Here is a 27,400-nt window from a genome sequence, read left to right on the forward strand (position 1 = left end):
AGTAAATTACTTAGTGTGGCTTTTCTACCCATAAGTCTTTGTAAACTCCAAGGTAGGATTTGCTATGAGCAACTGAGGAGCTCCTGATTGTAAATGTTATCCACCTGGGTTATTTCTGTTGGGCATGGCACAATGCAATGTTATGGGAGGCTCACTCTCAGGTGCTTAGAATTCTGTTATGATTGATTGGTTGGTTTGGCCATTCCGCCAAGCTCAAAAGGAAGCCTCCTAGAGACAGAACTCTGACGGCTGGTTGAGGAAGACGCTGTGCTGCTGAAAGAGACACGTGCTGCTGGGAAAGAGACGCAAAAGACACGCACTGCTGAGACACCAAGGGACACGCACTGCTGGGAGAGAGACTGAGCATTCTTTCTAAACTTGAGTTGTAGCCTGGTGCTTCCCTAATAAGCCCCATAATCTGTGAGTTCTGTGTGGCCACTGCAGTGAATTATCAAACCCAGGAGAGAGGTGGTCGGTGCTTTGGGAGGAACGGACGGAGAAAGGGCTGGAGGGAGACAGCATGTCTGGCCTCACAGGAATAGGCCTCGGGCTATTGATGGTGATTCTGTCTTCCTCTTGTGGGATTAGAGGAGGTCAGAACATGTGGCCTCCTTGCCCTTTTTGCACCCATTCATTATGTTATCTATTTCTGAAAATTATCATTAATCTTCTGGATTTCTGTGTGTAGATTTTGTATCACTTCTAATTTTTCATTTATTTTGTCATTTTGTTCTTGTATTGTCTTTCAAAATTGTTCTAGGGTTTTCTCTGTGTTTTCCTCAATTTTGCTAGTGTTTTCCTTGATCTGTCTCTCAACCCATTGAAAGTATCCAAATGTAATTCTTTTGAATTCCTTATCAGGGAGTTCCACTGCTGCTTCCTCCTCATGGATGTATTGTGGGTCTGTGCCCTGGTCCCTTGTTTCTCCTGCTTTATTTTGCTTCTTTGTATGGACTATGGTGATCTGTTGTCTCCAAGACATTATGACATTTTTGTGTTTGTATTTAATTGGTGATTGTATGTTGGAGTGACTTGCCCACGATTTTCGTTTTCTTTGGATGTTATCTATGTAAGCAGGGTAGTGTGCTCCTCTATTTGCTAGCTGGCAGCACTTATACACTCACCACTTGTCTCCTTTTCCATTGTCAGCCCCCCATATGTCCCTTCTGTCCTTGGCAAATGGTACCTATTCTTAGGTTCCTGGAATCTGAATGAGAATGCTGTCACTTTAAATATCCAAAATGGCCACTGCTTATGAACAATCAAAATGGCTGCACTCTCTGGAAAGCCAAAAGTCTACAGCTCAGGTTGTCTCCCTCCTTGCTGTTTCCTTTCATAGTCATAGGCCAGCAGCGCAGTCGTCCCTGCAGCTCTTGATGACCAGGGCTGACCTTTAGGTCAATTCTCAGGTCCCAGCACCACTTGGAAATATTCAGGCTACTGGTGCTGTCTGACTGGCTGACAGTCCACAGCTCCATCCATCTCCATACTCACTGTTTTCATTTAGGTTTTTCTACTAGTTGGTGCTAATCCACTTCTATATACTTCCTTTCAAAGCTCAGGTCTCTAGGATTGTCTTCTCTATCTCTGTCAATTGGTTTCTCTTTTCTTTGTTGAAGAGGGTCTGTGTAGCTTACCTGCTTATTCTGCCATCTTACCAGAAGTCCATTACCTTCCCTTTTACAAAATCAACTAGACAGATCAACAAACAGGTAATGACATTACAATGTGGATAACAGTTATAATATGAATGAGCATAAGATCTCAGATGAAAACACAGGAACAGTGCTTGACCCATTTCTTTGGGTCAGAAAAGGTTTCCTAAAAGAAGTGATATCTTAAACAGAAGCCTATAGTATAAACAGATTAGCAATGAGGATCAAATATAAACAATTCTAGATAAAAAAAGCTTTGAAAAATGTGAAGCACTGTGTAAATAGAGGAGCTCTGGTAGCATAGTGCCTAAGGCACTTAACTGCTAACCAGGAGGCTGGCGGTTCAAACCCATCAGCCACTCCTCGGAAGGAAGGTTGGGCATTCCTACTTCCGTAGTGATACTTCCTTGGAAACCCAAGGAGGGGTCGCTATGAGTCGGGGCCGACTCGATGGCAAATAACAACAACAACTGTGTAAATATAGGCGCTCTGGTGGTGTAGTGGTTAAGGTATTTGGCTGCTAACCAAAGAGTTGGTGGTTGTTATCCAGAAGAAAGATGAGGCTGTCTGCTTCCATAAAGATTTACAGCCTTGGAAACCCAATGGGAGTCACTATGAGTCAGAATCGACTCAAAGGCAGTTAGTTTGGTTTTTAGTATGTAAATCTAAGCTATGTATTTTTTTCCTCTTAGAACACAAGAGTGAGAGAGTCAATACACAAATCTTGCCTCCTTCCAAGTCATGGTGGTGAACCAGTCATAGGTGTAGGTCCTCAAAAGTCACATAAGATGGACTAGGAGGCCCTTGAGGTTCATAATAAAGAAAATGTATGATCTCTTCAAGGAATTTATAATCAAACACTGCAAAGGTTAAGAGTATAAGCTTTGGAGTCCAAGTAGATCTGGATTTCAGGCCTGACTCTAGCCATTTACTAGCAAGGCTCTGGCAAGTTATTTAACCTCTCTGTGCAAACCTCCTAGAGCTGTTGTAAGAATTACATGAAAACCTTAGCACGGTGTCTGACTCAAAGTAAACACTCAATAAATGATAGCACCTATTGTTATTGATAAGGAACCTTATTGGTGCAGAGGTTAAGTGTCCGGATGCTAACCGGAAAGGTTGACAGTTGGAACCTACCAGCCACCCTGAGGGAGAAAGATGTGGCAGTTTGCCTCTGTAAAGATTATTTGGAAATCCTATGGGGGCAGCTCTACTCTGTCTATAGTTCTACTCTGCCTAATAGGGTTACTATGAGTAAGAATTGACTGGATGGCAATGGGTTTATTATTATTATTATTGACAATACAATAGAGCCTTGAATGTAAAAACACCTTTTCAAGTCTAGTTCTGACAGGCTTTTAAGCTATAGCAACTAGCATTATAGAACAATTCTCATGAAAAAAGAATTTATTTTTTTTTAATAACACAAGGTCTCTGTGTTTCCAGGATATAAATTCCTTGAGGTTTTCATCTTGACTTATACTTTCATCTATTATTTCATTTTAGGCTCATTGATAGAAGAGTATTATACTTCCAATTTTAGGGATCCAGAAACTGACATGAGCAGCTTGAGTTTACTCTACCAGTAATACAGGACTCGATCCCAGACCTCTTGACCTTAAGGCTCCTTCCATCTCACTACAATGCTGCTAAAGTGTAACTAGGAACTATCACAGCATAATTACTAAACACTAAAATTATGAATTCCCAGAGTCTATGACCTTGGCACATAGCAGGTATTCAATTAATGTTTGCTAAGTGAATTAAGGGGAGCTCTGGTAGCATAGTGCCTAAGGCACTTGACTGCTAACCAGAAGGCTGGCGGTTCAAATCCACCAACCACTCCTCGGAAGGAAGATGGGGCAATCTACTCCCGTAGTGGTACTGCCTTGGAAACCCAAGGAGGGGTTGCTATGAATTGGGTCTGACTCGACGGCACATGACAAGTGAATTAAGATACTTAAGGTATATGAGGGATTAAGCTAATGTGAGAAGGAAACTATATTAGACTCTCATTGGCAAGACGAACAAACTTTTTGCCCTCTTAGTTCATAGTAGTTCTAAGCCACAAAAAATGTAACGAGAAAGAGCCCCTGTCCTTCAGCCTCCTCTACGGCTCTTTCCAGCCTCCTCTACGGCTCTTTCCACATCCTGGGGTTGCCTGTTACCTGCACCACCAGGTTCCCACGGCTCTGACAAAATCGTTCCAACATCTTGAGGAAGAGGTGGGTTGTTTCCACCAGGTCACGAAGGAAGGAGCGGGGTTGGCATCTCTCATCAAACTTTCGGAAGAGTGCCAGGAATAGTTCTCGGTACTCCATCACATAGAAAATGTTGTCTAGAGAAGAGGAAGAGAAAGAAATCGGAGCACTGGTCTGGAAAAGTTAGGAGAAGGAACGATGAATAATGAACTTAGCAAGAGAGAGATGGGAAAGGCTGATGTGGGGACCAGGCCAGAGCCTCACTCTTGATGATGCGGCTGCTCTCCCTCACAGCCTCATCTGGAGACATGTCCATCTCATTCACTGTGGCTAGCAGCTCCTGATAGGCCTTCAGAGCCAAGTGCATCCTGGAGGTGAGGGAAAGGTTGAAACGGAAGATAACATAGGGCACTAATTCATGGAAACAACACCCCTCTAAAAAACTCCACTCAAAACAGAATGACCCACCCAGTCCCTGTCTCCCCACCTCAATCACTTCAACCTTGAAACAGAGAAAACATATCATTCAGAACTCAGACACTCAGTCTGGCCAAGATCCCCACTCTGACCCCAATACCTGCCCCACTCACCGGCGTGCCCAGGAAGCAGCTTCCTTGCGGTCGGTCAGCATCATTTCATAATAGTTGGTGAGGTTCTGCTCAATGAAGTGGAAGGTACGGACACTGAGGGTCTCAGAAACCAGGCCTGGCCGGAATGTGGCAGCTCGATTGAAAGCCATAAAGAAAGCCAAGGCCCACATGTAGTACGTCTCGTCATGCTGCTGAGCTTTCTCGCGAAGCAGGTGATCCTAACATCCAGGGTAAAAAGGCCATTTCATGACCTCAGGGCTTTCAACTTCCTCCTGTCCTGTGATGTGGGATGGAGCCTGGATACCACTGTAATAATACTCTAGAATCCACAATTTCCAACTCTCTTGAGTCTCCTCAGTTCTCTCTATATTTCTTTCCCCTTCCTTTGGGGCGATTTCTCCAGAGCTTTTTTTTTGTCATGCCAGTAACATACTCCCTCCTGATATCTTCACCATTTCTCAGGGGCACCTAAACCCTTCCCACTTACTAGTTCACATATCAGGGTCCACCTCCTATGGGCTCCTCCCCAGGGTTGTCCTTATCCACCACTGGTCCCATCACCTCCCGGCTCACCTCTCCATATATCCCATATCTGGCCAAGGCCCTCACCTTCACTGAGCCCATGAGCCGGTTATAACAGTTCTCCAGGAACTCAGAGCAGAAGTCTCTGAGGAAGAGTCGCACATTGAGGGCAGAGCGGCGCTGAATGGACACCTCCCGGGCAGCCTGGCGACGTTTAGGCACCCTCCGTCGCTGCTTTCCCATATCTGAACTATAGTTTTGGAGCTGCAGATATGGGTTGGACGATTAGAATTACTCCTAGCCACAACACTCCTCTTTTTTTTTTTTTTATTAGGATTTGGGTGAAGATTTACAGAGTAAATTCACTTTTCATACAGCAGTTCACATATACTTTGTCTCATGTCATTGACCAAAATTTACAATGCAGCAGCTCCCCTCCCACTTCCTCCCCATAGTTACCTCCTCCCAGTGTCCATCCCTTCATACTCTTCGAGAGGCCCATTGTCTGCCAACCCTGTATATGATCTTGGATACACTCTCCATTTAGACATACATAATTGTTTAGCTTGTTCACCCATCTATCCGTCCCTATACCCATGTTTGCTTTCATTAACAACTCAGTATTGTATTTACAAAGGGGTTCATATTTGTTGTTTGTACTGCCCATGTAACTCTCTCTGTCTTTCTCATCCTCAATGCTGCCATATTGGTCACTCATATTTGGTACATTGCCCTTCTCTTCACCCAAATCAATATTTATCTCTATCTATCTAACAGCATTCCCTCCCCTTCCCTCCCACCCCTGGTAACCAACAAAGAAAATGTCTTCCAATATATAAACATTTCCTTAACTTTTACAATAACGGACTAATACAATATTTGTCCTTTTGTGACTGACTTATTTCGCTCAGCATAATGTCCTCCAAGTTCATCCACGTTATGCGGTGTTTTGCAGATTCTACATTATTCTTTAGCGTTGCATAGTATTCCATTGTGTGAATGTACCAAAGTTTGGTTATCCATTCCTCAGTTGTTGGACATCTAGGTTGTTTCCAAGTTTTGGCTATTGTAAATAGTGCTGCGATGAACATTGGCGTGCATATATCTGTTCTTGTTATGGCTCTCACTTCTTTAGGGTATATACCTAGTAATGGGATGGCTGGGTGAAATGGTATTTGTATTTCCAACTTTTGAAGGAATCGCCATACTGCTTTCCACAATGGTTGTACCATTTTACAGTCCCACCAGCAGTGTATGAGAGTCCCAATCTCTCCACAACCTCGCCAGCATTTGTTATTTTCTGTCTTGTTGAACTTTGCTACTAGTGCTGGAGCAAGATGGTATCTCATTGTTGTTTTGATTTGCATCTCTCTAATAGCTAATGATCGTGAGCATTTCTTCATATGTTTGTTGGCCGCTTGAATATCCTCCTTGGTGAAGTGTCTATTCATGTCTTCTGCCCATTTTTTAATTGGATTGTTTGTCTTTTTGTTATTGAGGTGTTGGAGTGTTCTATAAATTCTAGAGATAAGTCCCTTGTCAGATATGTTATTACCAAATATTTTTTCCCAATCTGTAGGTTCTCTTTTGACTCTTTTGGAGAAGTCTTTGGAAGCACATAAACATTTAATTTTTAGAAGGTCCCAATCATCTGGCTTCTCTTCTGCTGTGCCACAACACTCCTCTTGCAACTCTTCCCAGATTTCTAGTGCTACAATTCTTTCAGAAGAAACTCAGAAGGTTCTGTTGCTTTAAGCAAAGATATAGGTGAGGAGAACATGGCTAATACCCAAGGCTCTATTTCTCTTACTGTCTCCAACTCTCTAAACACAGGTACACAGAAACTTTAATTTCAGAGCTTATCCTTCTTAGGTCCTTCAACTCCACAATGTTTCCACCCCAGATACAAACATACTCACATTGTGAAGACCTTTGTGAAAGATGACATCCCTTTCCCCAATGGATTTCAGCCCCTGGACAATGTAAGAGCCCCCAAATCGAGAATGCCTGCAGGGAAAAAAGTTCAGGGTAATTCCCCAATTCTCTGGAAGTTTTAACCCCATTCTCTTTTATCAGCAAATCAGAGCACATTATAATTATAAAATGTTATCCAGCCACAGTCTTAGAGAATTTGGCCCAAGGGCCTCAGCATTCCACAGTGCAGGAATGGGAGCACAGGTAGAGCAGCTAGCTCTCTGCCCCTCACCTGTTGCTTCGCTGGAGGGCTCGAGTCTTCTTTTCTGCTATCTCTCGCTGGCGCAACACCTCCAGTTCTGCCACATCTGCGCTCCGCTCCTGAGCTAAGCGTCCCTGCCCTATTCTTGCCAGCTGCTCAGGATTCTAGATTTTCAAAAAGGGAAGAATCAAAAGGATGATCATTCCTACCCTCAGTTCATTTCTACTATAAATAGAAAGAGTGAACAAAACAGGACCACTGATGGGAACACATACTCAAGGAATGGCTCCTATAACTATAGATACTCCAGATAATCCAGCTGTTGGCACAAGAACAATTCTGGCCACATAGCAGCAAAGTACATGAGTGGAGAGGATTGGGGCAACAGGCCAGGGTCTCACCTGGTCACGGAACATAAGGGAGACAATCTCTAGCACATGTAAGCTCCACTGCTGCTCAGCGGGTGAGCTGGCCAGGAAGAGAAGGAGGTCGTCCAGGCCACTGAGGTGAATTGCCCAGAGAAGCTGGTCATGGACACTGGCATCATCATCAATACTCTGAGCAGTGAGTGGTGAGGGGATAAAGAGAGGTCATTCAGTTCTATGTTCTGCTTTGATATTCTCCAATTCCTTCATTCCATGACCAAAAGTCTTCCCCCAGACTTGTCAGACGATAGAGAAGCCTGAAAAGAGCATCTAAACCCAATCAACACAGAACTCAGACTACCCAAAAGCTCTCACTTTCTCCTGATCAGGGTCAGCTGGGACATGGAGAATATTTCTGACCAGCATCAGGATCCGTTCAATCAGCAAGTTGTCTTCTTCCTGCCGTTCCTCCCAGCCCTGGTCAAAAGAAGGAGAGTTAGAGGAAGAGACTCCCTACGAAAGGCAGGCAGCATCTATCCTGGCTGAAGGACCAGGGCACAGAGGAGAATCAGGTTTAAGAAAGAGTTCAAGCAGTCCTGAAGCAAACAGAGGCTATAGACTTGACTACCATATCCCTAAAGACTAGAACTACATCTCCAAACTCAGCATCTCCTTATAATGCCTAGTCTGGGGTTCTTCCCAGAGGAGGTGCAAGATGCCAACAGGCCCATAGGATCTTGTAAGGTGGAGATTCACTCACCAGCTGCAGGAGCTCATACAAAGTTTCACTCAGAACTCCAAAAGCCTTCTCACTGGCAAAGGCCTACAAAATAGGTGAATGGATCTTAAACAGAGTTTACTCACTCTTCTCCTACTTCCCCAAAACTCTGTCCCACGGACTGTGAATGGAACCCTCACCTCTTTGTAGGCCTGCAGATAAGTTAGCACCTGCAGAAAATGGTGCCGGCAGCTTGGTTCTTTGGGCACACTGCCGAAACAGAGCAAGGCTGGCTGTGTCAAGTTCACCATCAGCCTGTGGAGACAATGAAGGCAGGAAAAGTTGGGTAATTTCTTCACCAACCACAAACACTAAAACCTACCAGCTTAAACACCAAAGTCTGGCACACGGTAAAACTGAAAAGCCTGTGAAATCAACCTGATAACAGCATCAAAAAGAGGCTTGTCCTGGCGGTGTTGGGTAAGAATGGGTAGAAGGTCACTCTGCAGGATCTGTGCTGCCCCCAGCTGCTGCCGCACATCTCGTGTCTCATCCTCGTGCCTCAAGTAGCGAATCAAATCCTTCACACTCTCTTCAGGGACAGAATAAGACAATTGTGTGGAATTCTGCAAGAAGCTCCACCCAGGCCCATGTGCTTTTCATACCCATGAATTAAGAAATTCAACTGACCACCTCAACTGAAGCAAGCTTTTTTTAACCTGCTTCCTCAATAAAGTACTCACCTAAGCAGTCTGGTTCCTTGTGGTAAGTGTCTCCTTCCAAGTACCCAAGGGCACTACATGTAGCTAGAAGTTCACAATTCATCATGTACAAGTCCATACAAGAATGGACCAGTCAATAGAAAGGTAAGGTAGGTGGAGACAGGGAAGACAGAAATGATGAGGTCTGCAGAAATAAGGAAAGATCATAAATATAGGGTCCTAGCTCTGGTAGTGTAGTGCCTAAGGCATCTGACTGCTAACCAGAAGGCTGGCGGTTCAAACCCACCAGAAGGCTGGCAGTTCAAACCCACAAGCCACTCTTTGGAAAGAAGATTGGGCAATCTACTTCCATAGTGAGACTGCCTCGGAAATCCAAGGGGAGGTTGCTATGAGTTGGATCCAACTCGATGGCATTGAGTTTGGTTTTTTTTATTTTTTTGGTATCCGTGATAGGGAGAGGGGGAAAGGATAAGGTCCTATACTCTAGGTATTCTGAACAGAATGCCTCACTTTTATGCCAAAAGTCCCAGGGAAAGCTTTTTTTTTTTTTAATTAATTTTATTTTTTATTGTGGTAAATATATAGGTAATAAAACATTTGCCATTTCTACATTCTTCACATGTACAGTTCATGTTCATCAAGTTGTTCAATCATCACCCTTAACAGAAGCTCAGTGTCCCCCTTTCCTTTCCCCCTCCAGGGAAAGCTTTAAGTCAAGGCTCCTACCTGATCAAAATCAAAGAGCTCCAAGCTAAGAACTAAGCATCTGCCCCATACTCTAACCTGGGTCTGATAAACTATACAAAGTCTATTTCAGAGCAAAGATAACCTAGCAGAAAGAAAGGTTGCTTAAAGAAGTGCATCAACTCAGAGATTTTCACCCTCAGAGAGCTGGCTTTAGAGAGGGGCAGTGTCGGATTACCTAATATGTAAGATAAGCAGTCTTACTTGTGCTTACTTACTAATGTGTAGTGAATAATTTCACATTTTTTTCACCACATGAAAAATGCTGCCTCTAAAAACTGATATCAGCCAACATGCCAAGCACACTTGCTCGTTCTGCAGCAAAACCAAGATGAAGACATGGGCAGTGGGGATCTGGCACTGTGGTTCCTGCATGAAAACAGTAGCTGGCGGTGCCTGGACCTACAATACCACCTCTGCAGTCACAGTAAAGTCTGCCATCAGAAGACTGAAGGAATTGAAAGACCAGTAGAAGCTCTACCATTGGAAACATCTCTAGCCTGTAATAAATGGGTTAATTTATGTTAAAAAAAAAAAAATGCTGCTTCTAGACAATGGTTCTACAAGTGTATTTTTATGTTCTGTAAGAATTCCCAGGTGTACAGTAGAGCTGACAAGGGACAAGGCTGTAGTCATTTCTTGGCCACAGCCAGCTACCTAGAGGGAGCGAGTGAGTAGTTGGACCTGTGGGCTCAGGACCATAGTTGCAGGGGACATCAAGCTCAATTAGTGTAACATGCTATACAAAACATAGTTCTACCTCCTACTTTGGCGAGTAGTGATTGGAATCTTAAAAGCTTGCAAGAGGTCACCTAGATGCAACAATAGGTCTCTCCTTGTCCAGAGCAAAGAAGAATGAAGAAAACCAAAGATTCATGGAAACAATTAGTCCAAGAGACTGATACACCATGCGATCTGCACCCTATATGATTATAAGACCAGAAGAACTAGAGGGGCCCGGTTACTACTGTCAACCACTCAGAGGGGGATCTATGTAGGAGATACTGGATAGAGAGGGAGAATAATGTGGAACGAAACTCAAAATCATTTGGGGAAAAAAAAAAAAAAGGGACCAGGTTTGCTGGTCTGATAGAGCCTGGTGGAACCACTGAGACTATGGCCCCTAGCTGCCCTTCAGGTCCGGAATTGAACCCACACCTGTGGCTTCCAGCCAAACAAAAGACAGGCATATGAGTTGAACATTTACCTGAGGTAGGCACACTCCTTGGAGAGATCAATCATGGGAGAAAGAAGGACTGTTTATGCACACGGAGACAGCTCAAGGGGCAGGAGTGCATGGAGGGATGGACACAGGGAAGAAGTAACAAATGGGAGGAAGTGGGAGGGGAGCTGTTGTATTGGGGTAAACTGTAGTCAATGTCATGAGACACAGTGTATGTGAGCTGTTGTATGGAAAGTGAATTTGCTCTGTAAACTTTGACCCAAATCACATTAAAAAAAAAAAAAAAAAAAAGGAAGGAAAAAGAGAGGGAAAAAAATCACTTAAACAAAAATACCTGTTCTAGCACACTCTGATTACAAAATGTTTTCATTGCATTATTTTACTCTGAAGCTTACAACAGTTCTAAGTGATAGGTACAATCATCTTCATTTTATAGATGAACAAACAGGCTCAGAGAGTAGAAACGTCCTAATAAGATGTTCAAAGATGAGTTGTCTATGATAGTAAAGCCTTGGAGACAACCCAAATATTCAAAATCTGAGGACTAGCTAGGAAAACTTTGGACTATGGATAAACACTATATCTATAAAAAGTAACTATGCAGACTATGAAACTCAAACGCCTTTTTAAAAAAAGAAAAACATACAAAGTAGAATGCTCACAATAATCATATGAAATCTAAGTATATAAAAAGAAAAAGACCCAAAACAGAGGAAGGATCTTGGAAATCACCAGTAAAGATACACTTTGTATTTTTTAAAAAATATACTTATAATTCATGTTTTAAAAATGGTACTTTTAGTCGTTAAGGTTATGTGTCAGCTTGGCTGGGGCTGGTTTCGAGTGGCTGGGCAGCTGGTTGTAGTATTCCCAGTGATGAGACTGGTAATCAACTCCATGGTGGAATCTACTGGAGCAGCTGAGTAGCTGCCTTAGGTAGGTGACTTGCTCCCAGTATACAGAGAGAAGCTTTAGGAATGGTCTGCAGCTTTTGGCATGCTTGAATCCTGCATGTAGTCGAATCGTCATTCAGTAGTCTGTCATGTTGTCTGCCAATCTGGGGACTCTTAATGGACTTGAGTCAATAGCCTGCTGTGCGGTTTGGTAATACTTATCGACCTTGGGTTTGTCAGCCTCAGCAGCCAGACTGAGTGAAGAAAGCCTCCAGCTTCAGTGGGCTGGGAGCAAGAGGCAGTGCTGGAGCCCAAGTCGAGGGAGGGACTTTCCACCAGCCCCTAGAGCCTGGCACTTTGAACTCTGACTTCCAGCCTCCAAAACTATAAGAGAATAAACTCCTATTTGTTCAAGCTATTCCATTTGTGGTATCTTTCTGTTAGAGTGGCACGACGTAACCAAAACAGTACTTGTTGTTGTTGTTATGTGCCGTCGAGTCAAACCCAACTCATAGCAACCCCTCCTTGGGTTTCCGAGGCAGTATCACTACGGAAGTAGGATTGCCCAACCTTCCTTCCGAGGAGTGGCTGGTGGATTTGAACCGCCAGCCATCTGGTTAGCAGGCAAGTGTCTTAGCCACTATGCTACCAGAGATCCCAAAACAGTACTATTCAATAAAAATATTTTTAAAGTATGTTATCAGAAGGGATCCATCCCTGGAGAAGAAGATCATATTTGGTAAAGTAAAGGGTCAGCAAAAAAAAGAGGAAGACCCTCAACGAGATGGATTGACATGGTGGCTGCAACAGTGGACTGAAAAATGGCAGATTGTGAGGATGGGACATGACCGGGTAGTGTTTCATTCTGTTGTACACAGGCTTCTGAGATGGCACCAACTTCATAATACCTAACAACAACATTGTTATACTCCTGGATTTTTCCCTCCCATTCCCCTTTCTTAACCCAAGGTCCCTTTCCTTTCTCATCTCTCTGAAATGATGAGAGAGGAGGAGTCTGGGGGCAGGTGGGCTGGCAAACAAAGTTATTGTCTTTCATTGCTTCTACTCAGTAAGACACAGAAGCACCTTCTCCTGCTTCAAAGCCTAGAGTGTAAACTTTGGTCTCTTTCCCAAGGTCCTACATCTTTTTTTTTTTTTTAATCTCCCACAGTACAAGAGCTTTCAAGCAGCCCAAACTACTGTGCAAACATCAAATATTAATCAGATGCCCAGACATGAGAGAGTGGGGTCTCACTACAGCTGCCTCCACCAAATCCTTTCCTCTCCACAAAAATAAGGGAAAAGGAGAAACCATTTGTGCTATTTCCAGACATGGGGGAGGGAGGGAAACATGGATATACATAAGCTTGTAATTTCCCTTTGTTCCAAGCAGAGTATTTTATTCCACTTCTTGGGTTTTCACTTTGAAAACAATTCCCCTCTGTAGTGTAGTGAACTGCTTGGTATGACTCTTCTAGCCATAGTCTGTGGCTCCCACCAGGTATAACTGGGTGAAACTATGCAAATATGAGGTGCTTGTGGCCCACGGGCTGGGCAGCTTGTTAGTAAGGTAAATGAGGTACATCATACCCTTGTGGGGGTGGGGATATGGAAATAAGGTGTGTGGAGCCCTAATGTGGGGATTGGTCAGCTTTGCCATTCTGCTAGACTTAAAATGAGCCATCCCAGAGGCAAAAAGGGGGAATCTCACTATCATTAAAGGAGCTCTGGTAGCACAGTGCCTAAAGCATTTGACTCTAACCAGAAGGTTGGTGGTTCACCAGCTACTCCACAGAAGCAAGACTGGGCAATCTACTTCTGTAAAGATTTACCACCTTGGAAACCCAGTGAGGGTCACTATGAGTCGGAATCGACTCGACAGCAGTGGGTTGTTTTTTTTTTCACCACTGCCAACAAGACAGTAGAATAGCCAGGAGTGGAATGTGTCCTTGGACCCAAGATCCCTGCCCCGAGTTGGCACAGAGAAGGCAGCAGGGGAGGCAGCAGAACCAAGGGAAAATGAGAATGAGACAAAGTGGCGGGCTTTCCAGCTCACAGAGGAAGAAAGCTGAGTGCCTTCAGGCAGGAGACTTGCTGACAGGACAGAGTGGTGTATCTCTCTGGGTACCTATTGGCGGAGCTAAAAGAGCTTTGTAACACTTATCCGAGCAGGACAGAGGCCGAGGTCGGAGAGAAGCGTGCCTGTGGCAAGGCTAAGAAGAAGCTGTCCTGACTGAAGAACTATATCCTGACTTGTTTCTGATCCTGAATTGTAAACTGTTTCTTCCCTAAGAAACCTCATAATTGTGAGTATTGTCTGTTAGCTCTCTGTGACCACTGCAATGAATTACCAAACCCAGCAGAGAAATAGAGAGTGCCCTGGGAGGAACGGTTGAAGTCAGAATTTGGTTGAGGTCAGAATTGGTAAAAAGGTTGGAAAGTGGCATGTCTGACCTTCACCTCATAGGAATCAGCCTTGGGCTGTTCATGTTGTTCTAGAGCCTCCTTCTCCCTTGTGAAGTCAGAAGAGGTCAGATGCCACCGCCACACCCTTTTTGCACCCTCTCTCTCTGCAAAAAGGACATGGGGACCACATCCTCTAATCTCCGATAACTTCACAAGGGAAAGAGAGAGAAGCAGCAACAGCCCAAAGCTGATTCCCCTAAGGCAGAAGTCAGACATGCTACCACCCTACAAATGTTTTACACCAACTGTCCCTGCCACAGCACTGTCTATTTCTCTGCTGGGTTTGATAATTTGTTGCAATAGCCACACAGAACTCACAGACAATACCCATGATTATGGAGTTTATTATGGAAGTAACAGATTATAGTTCAGGTTCAGGAATGCTCAGGATACAATTCTTCCATCAGGACAGCCACCCCCCAGCCATAGGAAAAGGCATGCCTCTCTTTGGCCCTTGACCTCTTGGCCTAGCCTTTGGCCTTTGCCCTACTCCGGCAAGTGTTACAAATCTCTTTTAGCTCTGCTGATAGGTACACCTATGTGTACCCTACTTTGCCTACAACCCTCCTGCCCAAAGGCACTCAGCTTTCTCACTCCATGGGCCAGCAAGCCTGCCACTCTTGTCTGGTGCCAGTCTCTCTGCCAAGGAGATCCAGTACAGGGATCTCAGGTCCAAAGACAGGCTCTACCCCACTTAATGGCTCTTCTCTCTTGATGGCAGTGAGATACCCCTTCTGCCTCTGGGAGGGCTTATTTTAAGCCTAGCAAAATTACAAAACTCACCTATCCATATATTACGGTTCCATATACCTTATTTCTAGGAGCTCTGATGGCGTAGTGCCTAAGGCATTTGACTGCTGACCAGAAGGCTGGCAGTTCAAACCCACTAGCCACTCCTCAGAAGGAAGGTTGGGCAATCTACTTCTGCAGTGATACCGCCTGGGAAACCCAAAGAGGAACGCTATGAGTTGGGTCCAATTTGACAGCAGTGAGTTTGGTTTTTTGGTACACCTTATTTCTACAGTCCCACAAGGAGCTCTGGTAGCATAGTGCCTAAGGCACTTGACTGCAAACCAGAAGGTTGGCAGTTCAAACCCACCAGCCACTCCCTGGAAGGCAGGCTGGGCAATCTACTTCCGTAGTGATACCACCTTGGAAACCCAAGGAGGGGTTGCTATGAGTTGGAACTGACTCGATGGCACATAACAACAACAACAACAGCAACCCTCACAAGAGCACCATGTCCCTTATTTACATTACTAACTAGCTACCCAATCCCTTTGGTGGGCCACAAGCACCTTATATTTGCATAGTTTCACCCAGTCATCTGGTGGGAGTCACAAAGACTGGGGTCAGAAAAGCCATACTAATTCATTGTACCACATTATCCTATACCTCCTCTCAGCCACAACAGACGCCAAAGAGGGAAAGTAGTCACTCTGCTTTGCATAGAACAAAAAAGACAGACATTCTTTTCATCATTTATAAGCTTCTGGATAGTTATTTTTTGTTTTAGACAGGCTGATGTAATGTGGTGGATCCCAACCTTCATGGACCTTTTTTCAAAAAATGTAGGGAGTCTAACATGTTCGTGAAGATGGTACAGGGCTGGGCATTGTTCTGTTCTCTTTTTTACACATGGGCACAGACTCAACTGCAACAGCAACAGCAACAACACAAGGTGGCCAACTTTTAATTCTGTAATGTAAAGATACTTTTGTAAATAGATAAATTAAGCACACAACAATCCTCATACAATGCTGGTAGAATTGTAAAATGGCACAGTAGCTTTGTAAAACAGTTTGGCAGTTGTTCAAAATATTAATCATATGATCTAGCAATTCTACTTCTAGGAACATACATACCAACCTCAGAGATACTGTGAATTCAATTTCAGATCACCACAATACAGTGAATATCACAATAAAGCAAGTCACATGATGTTTTTGGTTTCCCAGTGTATATCAAAGTTATGTTTATACTATACTGCAGTCTATTAGGAGTTCTGGTAGTGCAGTGCCTAAGTCATTTATCTGCTAGTCAGAAGGTTGGGGGTTCACACCCAACAGCCGCTCTGTGGAAGGAAGATGGGACAATCTACTTCCATAAAGATGTACCACCTGGAAACTCAATGGAGGTCACCATGAGTCAGAATCAACTCAACAGCAGTAGGTTTGGTTGTTTGGTTTGCTAGTCTATTAAGTATATAATAGCCTTATGAGGAAGTTTGAAATATTGAGAGAATCACCAAAATGTGACACAGAGTCACGAAATAAGCAAATGCTGTTAGAAAAAATGGCACCCAAAGACTTGCTTGATGCAGGGTTGCCACAAACCACTTTCTTAAAAAACACAATACCCATAAAACACAATAAAGCGAAGTGCAATAAAATGAGGAATGACTGTACCTGAAAGAAATAAAAACATGTGTCCCTACAAAAATTTGTACACACATGCTCATAGCAGGATTATTTATAATAGGCAAAACATGGGGGAAAAAAAACTAAATGTCCATCAACTGACAGATGACAAAACCTGCTGCCATGAAGTCAATTCTGACTCCCAATGACCCTATAGGACAGAGTAGAACTGCCCCACAGGATTGCCAAAGCCGTATTGTTTACAGAAGCAGTAGACCACATCTTCCTCCCACATACCAGCTGGTGGGTTCAAACCACTGACCTTTCACTTAGCACCTGACTACTTAACCACTGTATCGCCAGGGCTCCTTAACTGATAAATAAACAGAATGTGGTTTCACCATACAATGGAATACTATTCGACCAAAAAAAAGAAATGAAGTACCTGGCTTTAATTCCTGGCCAATGCACAGCTACCACTACTTATTTGTCTGTGATGGTGTTTGTGTTGCTATGATGCTAAACAGGTTTTAGCAGAGCTTCCAGACCAAGATGAACAAAGAAGAAAGCCTGGTAACCCACTTCTGAAAATCAGCCAATGAAAACTCTGTGGATCACAACACAGAGATGGCACAGCACCAGGCGTATTCCACTGTGCATGGAGTCGCCATGAGTGGGGAACAGACGCAATGGCAGTTAACAGCTGATACTTGCCACAATATGGATGATACCTGAAAACATGAAGTTCAGTGAAAGAAATCTAGATACAAAAGATCCTATGTTGAATGATTTCATTATGTGAAATGTTTAGAATAGGTAAATCCATAGAGACAGAAAACAGGTTAGCAGTTGTTGGGGGACAGGAGGATGAAGTGAATGGGGAGTGGATGCTAACGCAGATGAAGTTTCTTTCAGGATGAAAATGTTCTGAAATTGTACAGTGGTGATGTTTGCACAACTCTGTCAATATACTGAAAACCACTGCAATAAGATTGTTATTTAAAAAAGAGAGAGAGAGTAGTTGCTGAAGCTACTTATGTACAGCCAAACATGTAATGAAATTTGGTTCCTTGGTTTAGAGGTTTAGGGCCATGGTTTCACAGCACATCCCAGTTAATTGGCCTAATAACTTGCTTAATGCTTCTGATCTACCTCCTAGTTCACTGAGCAGTGCCTGGGATCTTAAAGCTTGCAAGTAGCCATTCAGGGCACAACAATTAGTCTCTACTCACCTGGAGCAACAGAGAAAAAAGGAGAGTCAGGAATAGGAAGAGGATAGGGAATGTGGCTAATTGCCTCCATGAACTTTACCATGAGGCCAGAAGGACTAAACGGTGCCCGGCTACCATTACTAAACATTTTCATCAAAGATTCTATAAAATTCTGACCAAAAGGGAGAACTGCAGAACTGAATTTCAAATTCTCATGGAATGCAGACTTTCTGGTGTCAAGGGAGCTGGATGAACCCCTGAAACTACTGTCATGGGATAATCATTAAACCTAACCCAAAATATCCCCTGAAGTCTTCTGAAAACCAAACAATAGTTTAGATTAACTAGTAAAAAATACCTATCCTGAGCATGATGTTCTTTTGAGAACTTCCTATTTGGGATCAAAGTGACAGCAGCAACTTGAAAGATTAGATAGGAGGAACCTTAAGGGACAGTGCGTTTCTGTTAATGAGGAAGGAAAAGAAGGGTGAGAATAGTTGCACAACTTAAAGAATGTCATCAACATCACTGAATTGTACATGTAGAAAAGGTAGAGTTGTGTAAGTTTTGCTCTGTATATTCTCAACAAAGAAATAAAATTAAAAAAAAAAAAATACAGTTAATATATAATGTATTTCCACCATTTCAACATTCCAAAAAACTAAGAAGGACATAATCTCAGGGTAAGGTACAATCCTTTAAATTTAAGAAATTTGATTTTATGAAAAAAGTCACATTTTATTTTTTGCATGTCATCATAGACAAATGAGAAATTTGTCACACAACTTAGACCCAGCAGATCTAGATATTTAAAAGGGATATTAGTTACATCTCAACTAAGTACCAAGCAGTTCAGATGAAGCAATATTCACCTGAAATTATTTTTTATAGGTCTTAAAATGCAAGAGTCAAAAGAAAACAAAGGATACAATATTAAACACATTTATAATTCAAAACAGAAAATCAGCTCATTTCTTGAAAACAAAAACTCTGCTCCAAACCAACCCTGTTTAAAGAACAGCTTTAAGAACCTCTACTATTATGGGAAGGAGCCCTGGTGGCACAATGGTTAAGCGTTCAACTGCTAACTAAAAGATCAGCAGCTCAAACCCAACAGCTGCTCCACAGGAGAGAGATGTGTAGCAACCTGTTTCTGGTAAAGATTACAGCCTTGGAAACCCTATGGGGGAGTTCTACTCTGACCTATAGAGTCCCATGAGTTGGAATCAACTTGACAGCAACAGGTTTGGCTTGGCTTTTGGTGTGAGTACTGTATTATAGGAGGAGGTCCTACACGGTGCAAATGGTTAACATGCTAGGCCACCAACGGAAAAGTTGGAGGCTCAAGTCCACCCAGAGGTGCCAAGGAAAAAGGCCAGTGATGTACTTCTGAAAAATTATCCATTGAAAACCCAATGGAACAGTTCCACTCTGACACACTTGGAATTGTCATGAGTTGAAGTCAACTCCATGGCAACTGAGTTGATACTGGTAATATTATAGAATAGCATACAGTATTGGAATTCTAGTTCTGCACTAACTTGAGCATGTCTCTTAACCTAAATCTCAGTTTCCTTATCAGTATACTGAGAAAACAATAATAGCACTCACCCTCATCAGGTAGTGAGGAAGTTTAAATAAGAGCATGTAAAGCTGTGTACTCAAAAGTATGGTCTGCAGACCACTGCCTGTCCACAAACTGTTAGCAGTCTGCATCAAGATAATTACAGAAACAAAGAATAAGCACTTAACTGTCTTCTAGCATTTTGACAGTTTTACTTGTTGAATCTAATAATTTTTAAGTCATACAAAATTGTCCTTTTTTATTTCATTTTTCTAGTAACTATATTTTGCAAAAGTGTTTTTAGAAGTGTATCAACCTGCAATGACTTGGGTCCAAAAATCTACCTGGTCCTTCACCAAGGTAAAGAAGTACTAAGGTCAGGTACTCAGTTCTGAACACAAAGAACAAACCCCCAAAATATTAAATTCCTCCCCACCTATTGGACTCTATAGTCAATCGTTAAATGTTCACTAGGAGCCTTCTAGGCAAAAGATAGGACTTCCTGGCTGGTGCAGTTAAGCACTTGACTACTAGCCAAAAGGTTAGCAGTTCAAACCCATCCAGTGGTACCTCAGGAGACAGGCCTAGAGATCTGCTTCAGGAAGGTCACAGCCTTAAAAACTCTACATAGCAGTTCTATTCTGCACACAAGGGATCACTAAGAGTAAGAATCCATTCAACAGCAACCAACAAGAAGCAGCAAAAGAGAATGTGGTCAGTCACCATCCAAGTCAGTGTAGGCTTGTGTGTTGCAAAAATAAAAATAACATGGTACAATAAGGGTGCTAAAGAAATGAAAGAAATTTATAAATATGGCACATAAAAATATGGAAGAAATAATTTAAAGGACAAGGTAGTAAAGTTAAAGGAAAACAAACCAAAAATCCCACTGTCGTTGTGATCAATTCCAACTCAAAGTGACCCTATAGGACAGAGTAGAACTGCCCTATAAGGTTTCCAATGTTGTACATCTTTTATAGAAATAGGCTGCCACATCTTTCTCCCACAGTGGGGTTGCCCGGTCCCGAATGAGTGCTTTAACCACTGTGCTACCGGGATCCTTAATTTAAAGGGCAAGCTCTAGAAAAGTGATATTGTTTTTTTTTTAAAAAAAAGGTTCTACAGAATTAGGATTCCTGCATTGACCCACGTCACTTTAGTTTTGTGTATTTCACCGTACATAAATTATATTTCAATAAAATGTATAAAAAAAGAAAAAGAATTAGGATTCCTTTCAGGTTAAAATGGCTAAGGAGGTCCTGTCAGAGGAAGTGTGATTAGAAGTGGACCTTTAAAGGCTGCATAGGCTCAGTCAGCCGGGAGAAGGGACATTTAGGCAGAGAAGTGCCCTAGTAAAAGCAGAAAGAACCACTATGAATACCTGAGCCTAACAGGGAAGCAAACCCATCGCTTCCCGGAAGGAAGGTTGGGCAATCTACTTCCGTAGTGATACCGCCTCGGAAACCCAAGGAGGGTCGCTATGAATCGGGTCCGACTCGATGGCACATAACAGGGAAGCAATGGAGAGATGAGTTGGAATTAGCTAGGAAAAATTAAGGGAGCTTTAGAAAATCAAGCTGAGAGGGTCAGGACCAGACTGGGAACGGTCCTGTACACCTCACCAAGGATTTAAACTTGACTGTGGGTGGCCAGAATTGTTTTATTTTTAATCTACAAGACACAAATTGAGGTAACTGGTGGGAGCTCGAAGGGAGAGTAAAGAATTGAGACTCGAAGGAAGGAACTTAGTCACTGGCCGATGGTCCAGCTAACAAACCCAGGCACAGGCTGTGTTCTCACGCGATATTAGGGAGGGATGGAAAAAAATAAAGAACTCATTCGGTAAAAACCCAAAATAAGTGATCTGTGAATTCCGACCCCTGTTGGCCACCTGTTTTTTTCGTGTCTGAACTGGATAGGGGATTCCAATCTGGATAGGGAAATCTCTGGGATCTTCAGTTCTACTTTGAGGGCTCCAAGCCCCTTCCCGTCACAGCTCCACCCTCGCAGTAGAACCAAGCAGTGCATTGTAAAGTACTAAAACAGGGTGAAGAAAAGTGTTGATTAGGTCAAGTCTCCGGGAATGAAGGAGCGTCCACCTAACTCAGGACGCACGGCGAAGGACTGCGCCTACGCGCCTAAAACGCGCGCCCCGCCCCCTGTCTTTAAACCGAGTGGCGGGAGGAGGGAAGGCGAACTCGGCGCTCACGGAGTGCCTCTGCAGTATGGGAGGGACGCCGACCCCTCTCCGCGTAGAGCTCTCCTGCCCACGCTCTCACTCACCCACTCCCTGCGGGTCCTCGGGATCCCCGCGGAGCCAGCAACCCTCAAAAGGCCGGGTGCAACCTTTCCCGCCACCCGGCTCAGCTGTGCTGGTCTCCGCCTGTGTGCCGGGACGAGGCGGGGCGAACCGGGCTGGTCCAAGTGACCCTAAGTGGGCTAGGGGTTTGGTGATGAAGAAAGGAAAAGGAAAGCGAATACAAGTACTGTTTGTTTATCGGAGTGGATCTGCTACATTGAACTACAAAATAAAGCACTATGCCTTTAATGCTGACTTAAGATAATAAGAATCAAAGTCTTTTAGGAGTGAATTACAAACATTCTTCCCCTTTTCGTCTAGTGGACTATTCCAAAGTCTAAAGGTTAGAAAAGTTAGATTTTATTGGGAGAACGTGAAGAGATGAAGGTGAGAAATGGTCTCTTTGCGGGGCGGGGGGCGGTCTGTCAGCCTAATAGGAGTCCTGGTTGCGCAGTGGTTGAGCGCTCGGCTGCTAACCAAAAAGGTCAGCGGTTCAAATCCACCAGCTACTCAGCGGGAGAAAGACGCAGCTTTGTACTTCGTAAACATTTACAGCCTAGGAAACTCTATGGGGCAGTTTTAGGGCAGTTTTCATCTGTCTTATAAGGTCGCTGTGAGTCAGAATCGACTTGATGGCAATAGGTTTTGCTTTTGGTTTGGTCATCCTATAGAGATCATGTTACTGGGTTGCTTAGTTGCTGTAAATTCCGATTCATGGCCACCCCATATGTGCGGAGTAGAACTCCCTATGATTTGGTGGTGCAGTTAATGTGCAGAGCTGATAAGGGAAAGGTAGGATGTTCAAGTCCACCGCGAGGCACCTCTGAAGACGGGCCTGGTCATCTCTAGTCATCTACTTCTGAAAAATCAACCATTGAAAATCCTGTGGAGGGCAACCAGTAATAAAATTGGAATTTCTAAAAAAAAAAGAAAAAGAAGGAAAGAAAATAAAATCCCCTGGAGCACAGTTGTACTCTGATACACATAGGGTAGCCATGACTCAGAGTCCACTGAATGGCAACTGGTTGGGTTTGGTTTGGTTGGTCATACTGTAGGCAAGGCACAGGCTGAAAGCTTGAGAAGTATGCAAGAGATTCATAAAAGCAAGAGATCAACAGTAAGTATTCATGGGTCAGTAGAGGGTCTCCTCCACCTCTGCTGAAATGAGTGTATTTTGCCAACAACAAAAGAGGATAAGACTCAAAGGGATGATTATCTCCTGAATTATTAAGCATTTGAATAAAAGGAATCAATTTCTGGGGTATGAAGGAGTTAGAAAACACTTGCTTTGAGATGAAAGGACAGATGAGAGAAAATATGATACACACAAAAAGGAAGACAAAGAAGACTACAGAACTAATGATAAAAGCAGAAAGATAACATTTTCAAAAGTGTTTTGATTTGTTCTGACTATATTAAAATCCTGAGGGTCAAAGCCTCTCTCTTTCCTAGATGAAATCCTCCCTCCCTCCCCTTCCCAGTTTGCTCCAGGCATCAGGTTTCCTGTTTTGACCTCTGGGAGCTCTTCTGGGGTTTAAGTATCACAAACCAGGAGGCCATCTGGGGGCTGTCAGGCAGAATTGCTAAACTGCTTAATTTTTCTAGATTCTAGATTTACCTGTCCCATATTTAAGGTTGGCAGCTTGCTGGCCCAAGGCCTCTGAAGACATCCATCATGCCAGAATGAACACACAACCCAGCCAGTGGATGTAGATAGGTTTGTAGAGCTTTAAAGAACAGCTCAAACCCCAGTGTTCACTTTTCTCAGAGCTACTTCCACCCAAGTCCCTGGGGCAAGCATCCCTGAGAAAGTAGGCTATACTCTTCCATTAACTTCTCCATAACTTTTTGGTCCACTTGAATCCTGATCTAGGGCTTATACCTCCATTCCCCAAACACCACTGCCTTTGCCCTCACTCACACTTCTGTGAGCCTTAGTCCAGAGAAATATTGAGCCCATTCTCCCAGCTCTTGAAATGCTTGTCTCCTACATCTGCCTCCTGTGAGGAGTGACTTCCAGCTTGCCTGCTCCATCAGAAATCAAGAGCCGTATACTTAACTGGCAGGAGGGTAAAGGCCAGGTATTTGAGGTCTCAGTTCCCTGTGCTCACCACGCTGGGTTGGGGGAAGAAAGTTTAGGATGATACCTCTCCTCCCTTCCCTAACTCTCATGCCCCAAAACTCAGACACAGCCACACTCACTCACATTCATATGTACAATCATGCACGCATACGGCAGCCACGGAAAGTAGGGTGGGGAGGAAGGGACGTTTCACCGACCAGCTCATGAATGCAACTTGAAAGATTTCACACAGCAAAAGGAAAAACACGCACACACACACATAAATTAAAAAATAAAGAAGTACATGTCCCTCCCCACAGTCTCTTCATCCAGGGGCTGGCTCAGCCCCTCCACGTAAACCCAGAAGCTTCCCTCTATCCAGCTGGAGCTTTTACAAGGCCTGGGTCTTCAGTTCAACGGGTTCCCCCGTGCCCTCTGGTTGTGCATTCGGGTCACTGGGTCTGGATCCCTTGAGGACAGACAGTCTCTCAGAAACACTCTTGAGCCGAGGGAAGAGGAGGAAGTCATAGAGAAGGCTGCCTAGGCCCCCTCCAATGATTGGGCCCACCCAGTATACCTGTAGAAAGAGGAAAGGTATACTCAGGCTTGGAGAGGGCAACAAGAACAAGGCTACTCTCTCCACCCACCTCAGTGGAAAACAGACATCTTGGTCTTGGTATATAAAATCGGACATTATCTAATCTAAGTAGGAAATCAGTGTGTGTTTGTTTTAAACCCTAGGCTTTCACTGCCTGAACCTCAAAACTCACCATTTCTTTTTGATTCATCAAAGCATTTCTTTACCCCATATCTTCTTAAAAACTCAAACTACACTCACTGCCATCAAGTCGGGTCTAACTCATAGCCACCCCCGTTGGCTTTCCGAGATAGTATCACTACGGAAGTAGATTGTCCAATTTTCCTTCCAAGGAGTTGCTGGTAGGTTTGAACCAGCCTTCTGGTTAGCAGTCAAATGCCTTAGGCACTACGCTCCCTCATATCTTCTTAGCACATGTATATTCTACTTGTTATTACCAATTTGCACTAGTTTATATATTGCTTTGAAAATTTAGGGAATTATTTTCAAATGTATAGTTTGCATATGGTTGACAACGTAAACGTAGCCAATATTTATTGAGGACTTACTTCACACCAGATTCTATGCTAAATGTTTCACACTTAGAACTTTCACATTTACTTATCATAATATTGCTCTTCACAGTTGAAGAAGCTAAGGCTCAGAATGGATGAGTTACTTGCCCAAGGTTACCCACAAGGTTAGAAAATGCTAGAAATGGGACGGACCCAGTGTCATCTATGCTGTCAACACATCCTTATCTCTGAGATGTTAAATTTTGTGTTATGTTCAGTTGTGTGGCTTCACAGACCTAGTTTTGGCCTCCAGTGAGTACTTAGCAAAAATCCTTTGATTAATTCAGAGAAGGAACAATATGAGCAAGAGCTTCTCTTTCCAGCAAAATAATGAGCCCTGTTCACAAAGACATGCCAGGCTTTCACAGCCCGCTTGGTTGAAGTGCTGGTAGAGCAGCCAACACACCCAGATGGAAAGCGGAATCAAACCTGGAACCTGCAGCCCACACCCACCCAGCAGTGCTTCAGGACATCACTCTCTCCTCACTCACCCAGTGGTTGGTGAAGTTTCGGGTGAGAATGGCAGGAGCAAAGGAGCGGGCAGGGTTCATGCCTGCACCAGTATAATATATCTGCAAAAGATACAGTTGTAACTGAAACACACACATAGCCCAGTTTCTTTCCCCATAACCCACTTTGCCCCTGAGAACTGGTATACCTTGCCTTCAGCCAATAGTAAATGGGGAAGGACAACCTGCATGACCCTCTAAGGGTATCCAGAGTCAGGTGAGGACACAGATGCCTTATCTGGGGATACTATAGACACAAAGACAAAACCCACATCTACCTGTGACTTCCATCTTGGAGTCAAGACCAAAAACTCACTGCTATTGAATCAGACCCAACTCATAGTGACGCCTCCTTGGGTTTTCGAGGCAGTATCACTACGGAAGTAGATTGCCCAACCTTCCTTCCAAGGAGTGGGTTTGACCCGCCAGCCTTCTAGTTAGCAGTCAAATGCCTTAGGCACTATGCCACCAGAGCTCCTAAAGGACTACATATAACGGTCACAGAGAGAGGAATAGGGCAGGGTTGATTGGTTTGTGGCCAATCACAGGCAATACAGACTGAGGTGGATAATGGTCATGTTTGACAGTAAGTTAGGCAGGGAGCACTCTGGGGATTTAAGAAAGGTTTTTGGGCCCTGGAATTCTTGAATAAGAAGTTGTTCCCATCTTCTGCTTACCCCAAAGAGGTGCCCCAGGGTGAGGGAGAAGCCAATGGCCAGGGCCACTGAGCCCAGACGGCCATTCCGCCTCTCATCATATGTAGCAAAGATGCAGAGCACGAACTGGAGTGTCAGGAAGATCTCCACCATGGTGGCCTGGCCCACACTCACCCCAGGATGCAACTGGGCAAAGGAAGAAGAAAGGAGGCAGCTCATTAGGGCTACCACAGCCTTACCTCCTCAAGGTTTCCCAGGCAGGGTTCCCCTCATGGCATCAGTTCCCTGGAGAAGATGGATGACACAACCCCCTTCATAGTAGTTGTATATGTATCTTATTTCTTCTAACAACACTCCTTCAAGGTGATATAATTGCACCAACTTACACATATGGGAAAACTGAGCCCCTCTAAAATTAAATAAGTTTTTCAAGACCCTGCAAAGGGTTGGAAGGAAAGCTGGGACCTGAATTTAGATTTGTTGATTTTCAGTCTATGACTCTCTGCCTTCCTTACCCCATATACTACCTCTTGATTCTCCCTACTCTGAAACACACACACACACATCCCAGATCCCCAAGGAACTGATCCACCCACCCTAGGCAGGAAGTCAGGGCACCAGGCTCCCCCAACCCCTCTCAGCCCACCATTACCGTGTTAAGTGCTAGATTTCCTCGGACGGCAGGTGGGGTAACACTATACAACATGGCAGCCCCAGTCACGGCTCCCAGGAGCTGGGCTGCCATGTAGCAGAAGGCACGGAGCAGAGACATCTGGGAGCCCACAAGGAAGGCAAAAGTGACTGCAGGATTGACATGGGCTCCACTGATATGGCCCACAGCCTGCACCAGTGTAGCCAAGGCCAGGCCAAAGGCTATGGCCACTTGCAAGACATGCAAGGGGCCAGGAGACCAACGCAGTGAGGCCCCCAGACCTAAGAAGACATAGAAGAGGGTACCAAAAAACTCAGCAAATATGGCCCTCCAGAAGGAGGCTGACCGCAGTTCCCACATGGCACGGGGGATGGGCACAATGCCTGGGTTCCTGAAACCCCTGGCTTATCTGTGTAGATAGTCCCCTTTATAGAGGACTCTTAATCCCTGGGAGGGGCAGACTGAGGTGGCTGGCCCAGCCTCTTAACCCCTTCACAGATAGGGAGAACTGGGCCCACTCCCATAACTCTGGTAAAGCTGTTGGATTTTTCCTTTCTCTTCAACTGGGAGATAAACAGAGCCATTGGTAGTGGTATGTATGGGGGTGTTATTCAGAGCTGGAGAGGCTCTGGAGGGCAGGACCAAGACAGGGAGATGGTCTTCCCTTCAAGTCAAATTTGAGGACAAAGTCCTGCTTGAT

The 27,400-nt window shown here is 44.0% G+C and overlaps 2 protein-coding genes across 2 annotated transcripts in view; both read right to left on the bottom strand.

Moving 5' to 3' along the window:
• TIMELESS (timeless circadian regulator) overlaps positions 1-9,067 on the bottom strand; it is a 20,273-nt gene extending 11,206 nt beyond the window's left edge. The window contains exons 1-13 of the mRNA XM_007955131.1: positions 8,971-9,067; positions 8,666-8,819; positions 8,428-8,542; positions 8,270-8,332; positions 7,885-7,986; positions 7,546-7,701; positions 7,175-7,308; positions 6,888-6,975; positions 5,056-5,232; positions 4,447-4,664; positions 4,121-4,224; positions 3,824-3,993; positions 1,638-1,646 (exon numbers count right to left, since the gene is read on the bottom strand). Coding sequence (XP_007953322.1) covers positions 1,638-1,646; positions 3,824-3,993; positions 4,121-4,224; positions 4,447-4,664; positions 5,056-5,232; positions 6,888-6,975; positions 7,175-7,308; positions 7,546-7,701; positions 7,885-7,986; positions 8,270-8,332; positions 8,428-8,542; positions 8,666-8,819; positions 8,971-9,067 — 1,587 coding nt within the window. The remainder of the gene's footprint in view (positions 1-1,637; positions 1,647-3,823; positions 3,994-4,120; positions 4,225-4,446; positions 4,665-5,055; positions 5,233-6,887; positions 6,976-7,174; positions 7,309-7,545; positions 7,702-7,884; positions 7,987-8,269; positions 8,333-8,427; positions 8,543-8,665; positions 8,820-8,970) is intronic.
• Positions 9,068-24,122: 15,055 nt separating this feature from the next.
• On the bottom strand, positions 24,123-27,060 carry LOC103209317 (major intrinsic protein of lens fiber). The gene is made up of 4 exons (XM_007955132.2): positions 26,701-27,060; positions 26,070-26,234; positions 25,375-25,455; positions 24,123-24,308 (listed from the first exon to the last, which is right to left on the bottom strand). Exons 1-4 carry the CDS (start codon positions 27,058-27,060, stop codon positions 24,123-24,125), a joined length of 792 nt encoding a protein of 263 aa, XP_007953323.1.
• Between the last annotated feature and the right edge of the window lie 340 nt (positions 27,061-27,400).

Source organism: Orycteropus afer, unplaced genomic scaffold (genome assembly GCF_000298275.1).
Source record: "Orycteropus afer afer isolate SDZICR_OR568_19922 unplaced genomic scaffold, OryAfe1.0 scaffold00490, whole genome shotgun sequence".
Classification (NCBI taxonomy): domain Eukaryota; kingdom Metazoa; phylum Chordata; class Mammalia; order Tubulidentata; family Orycteropodidae; genus Orycteropus; species Orycteropus afer.

What these genes read in the sequence shown, in the direction of transcription:
- LOC103209317 (XM_007955132.2), bottom strand. Translation starts at nt 27,060, where the DNA reads ATGTGGGAACTGCGGTCAGCCTCCTTCTGGAGGGCCATATTTGCTGAG. An exon ending in GAAATCTAGCACTTAACACG is followed by an intron (nt 26,235 to 26,700) that starts GTAATGGTGGGC and finishes TCCTTTGCCCAG; the next exon opens with TTGCATCCTGGGGTGAGTGT. An exon ending in GAAACTTCACCAACCACTGG is followed by an intron (nt 24,309 to 25,374) that starts GTGAGTGAGGAG and finishes CTCTTTCTACAG; the next exon opens with GTATACTGGGTGGGCCCAAT.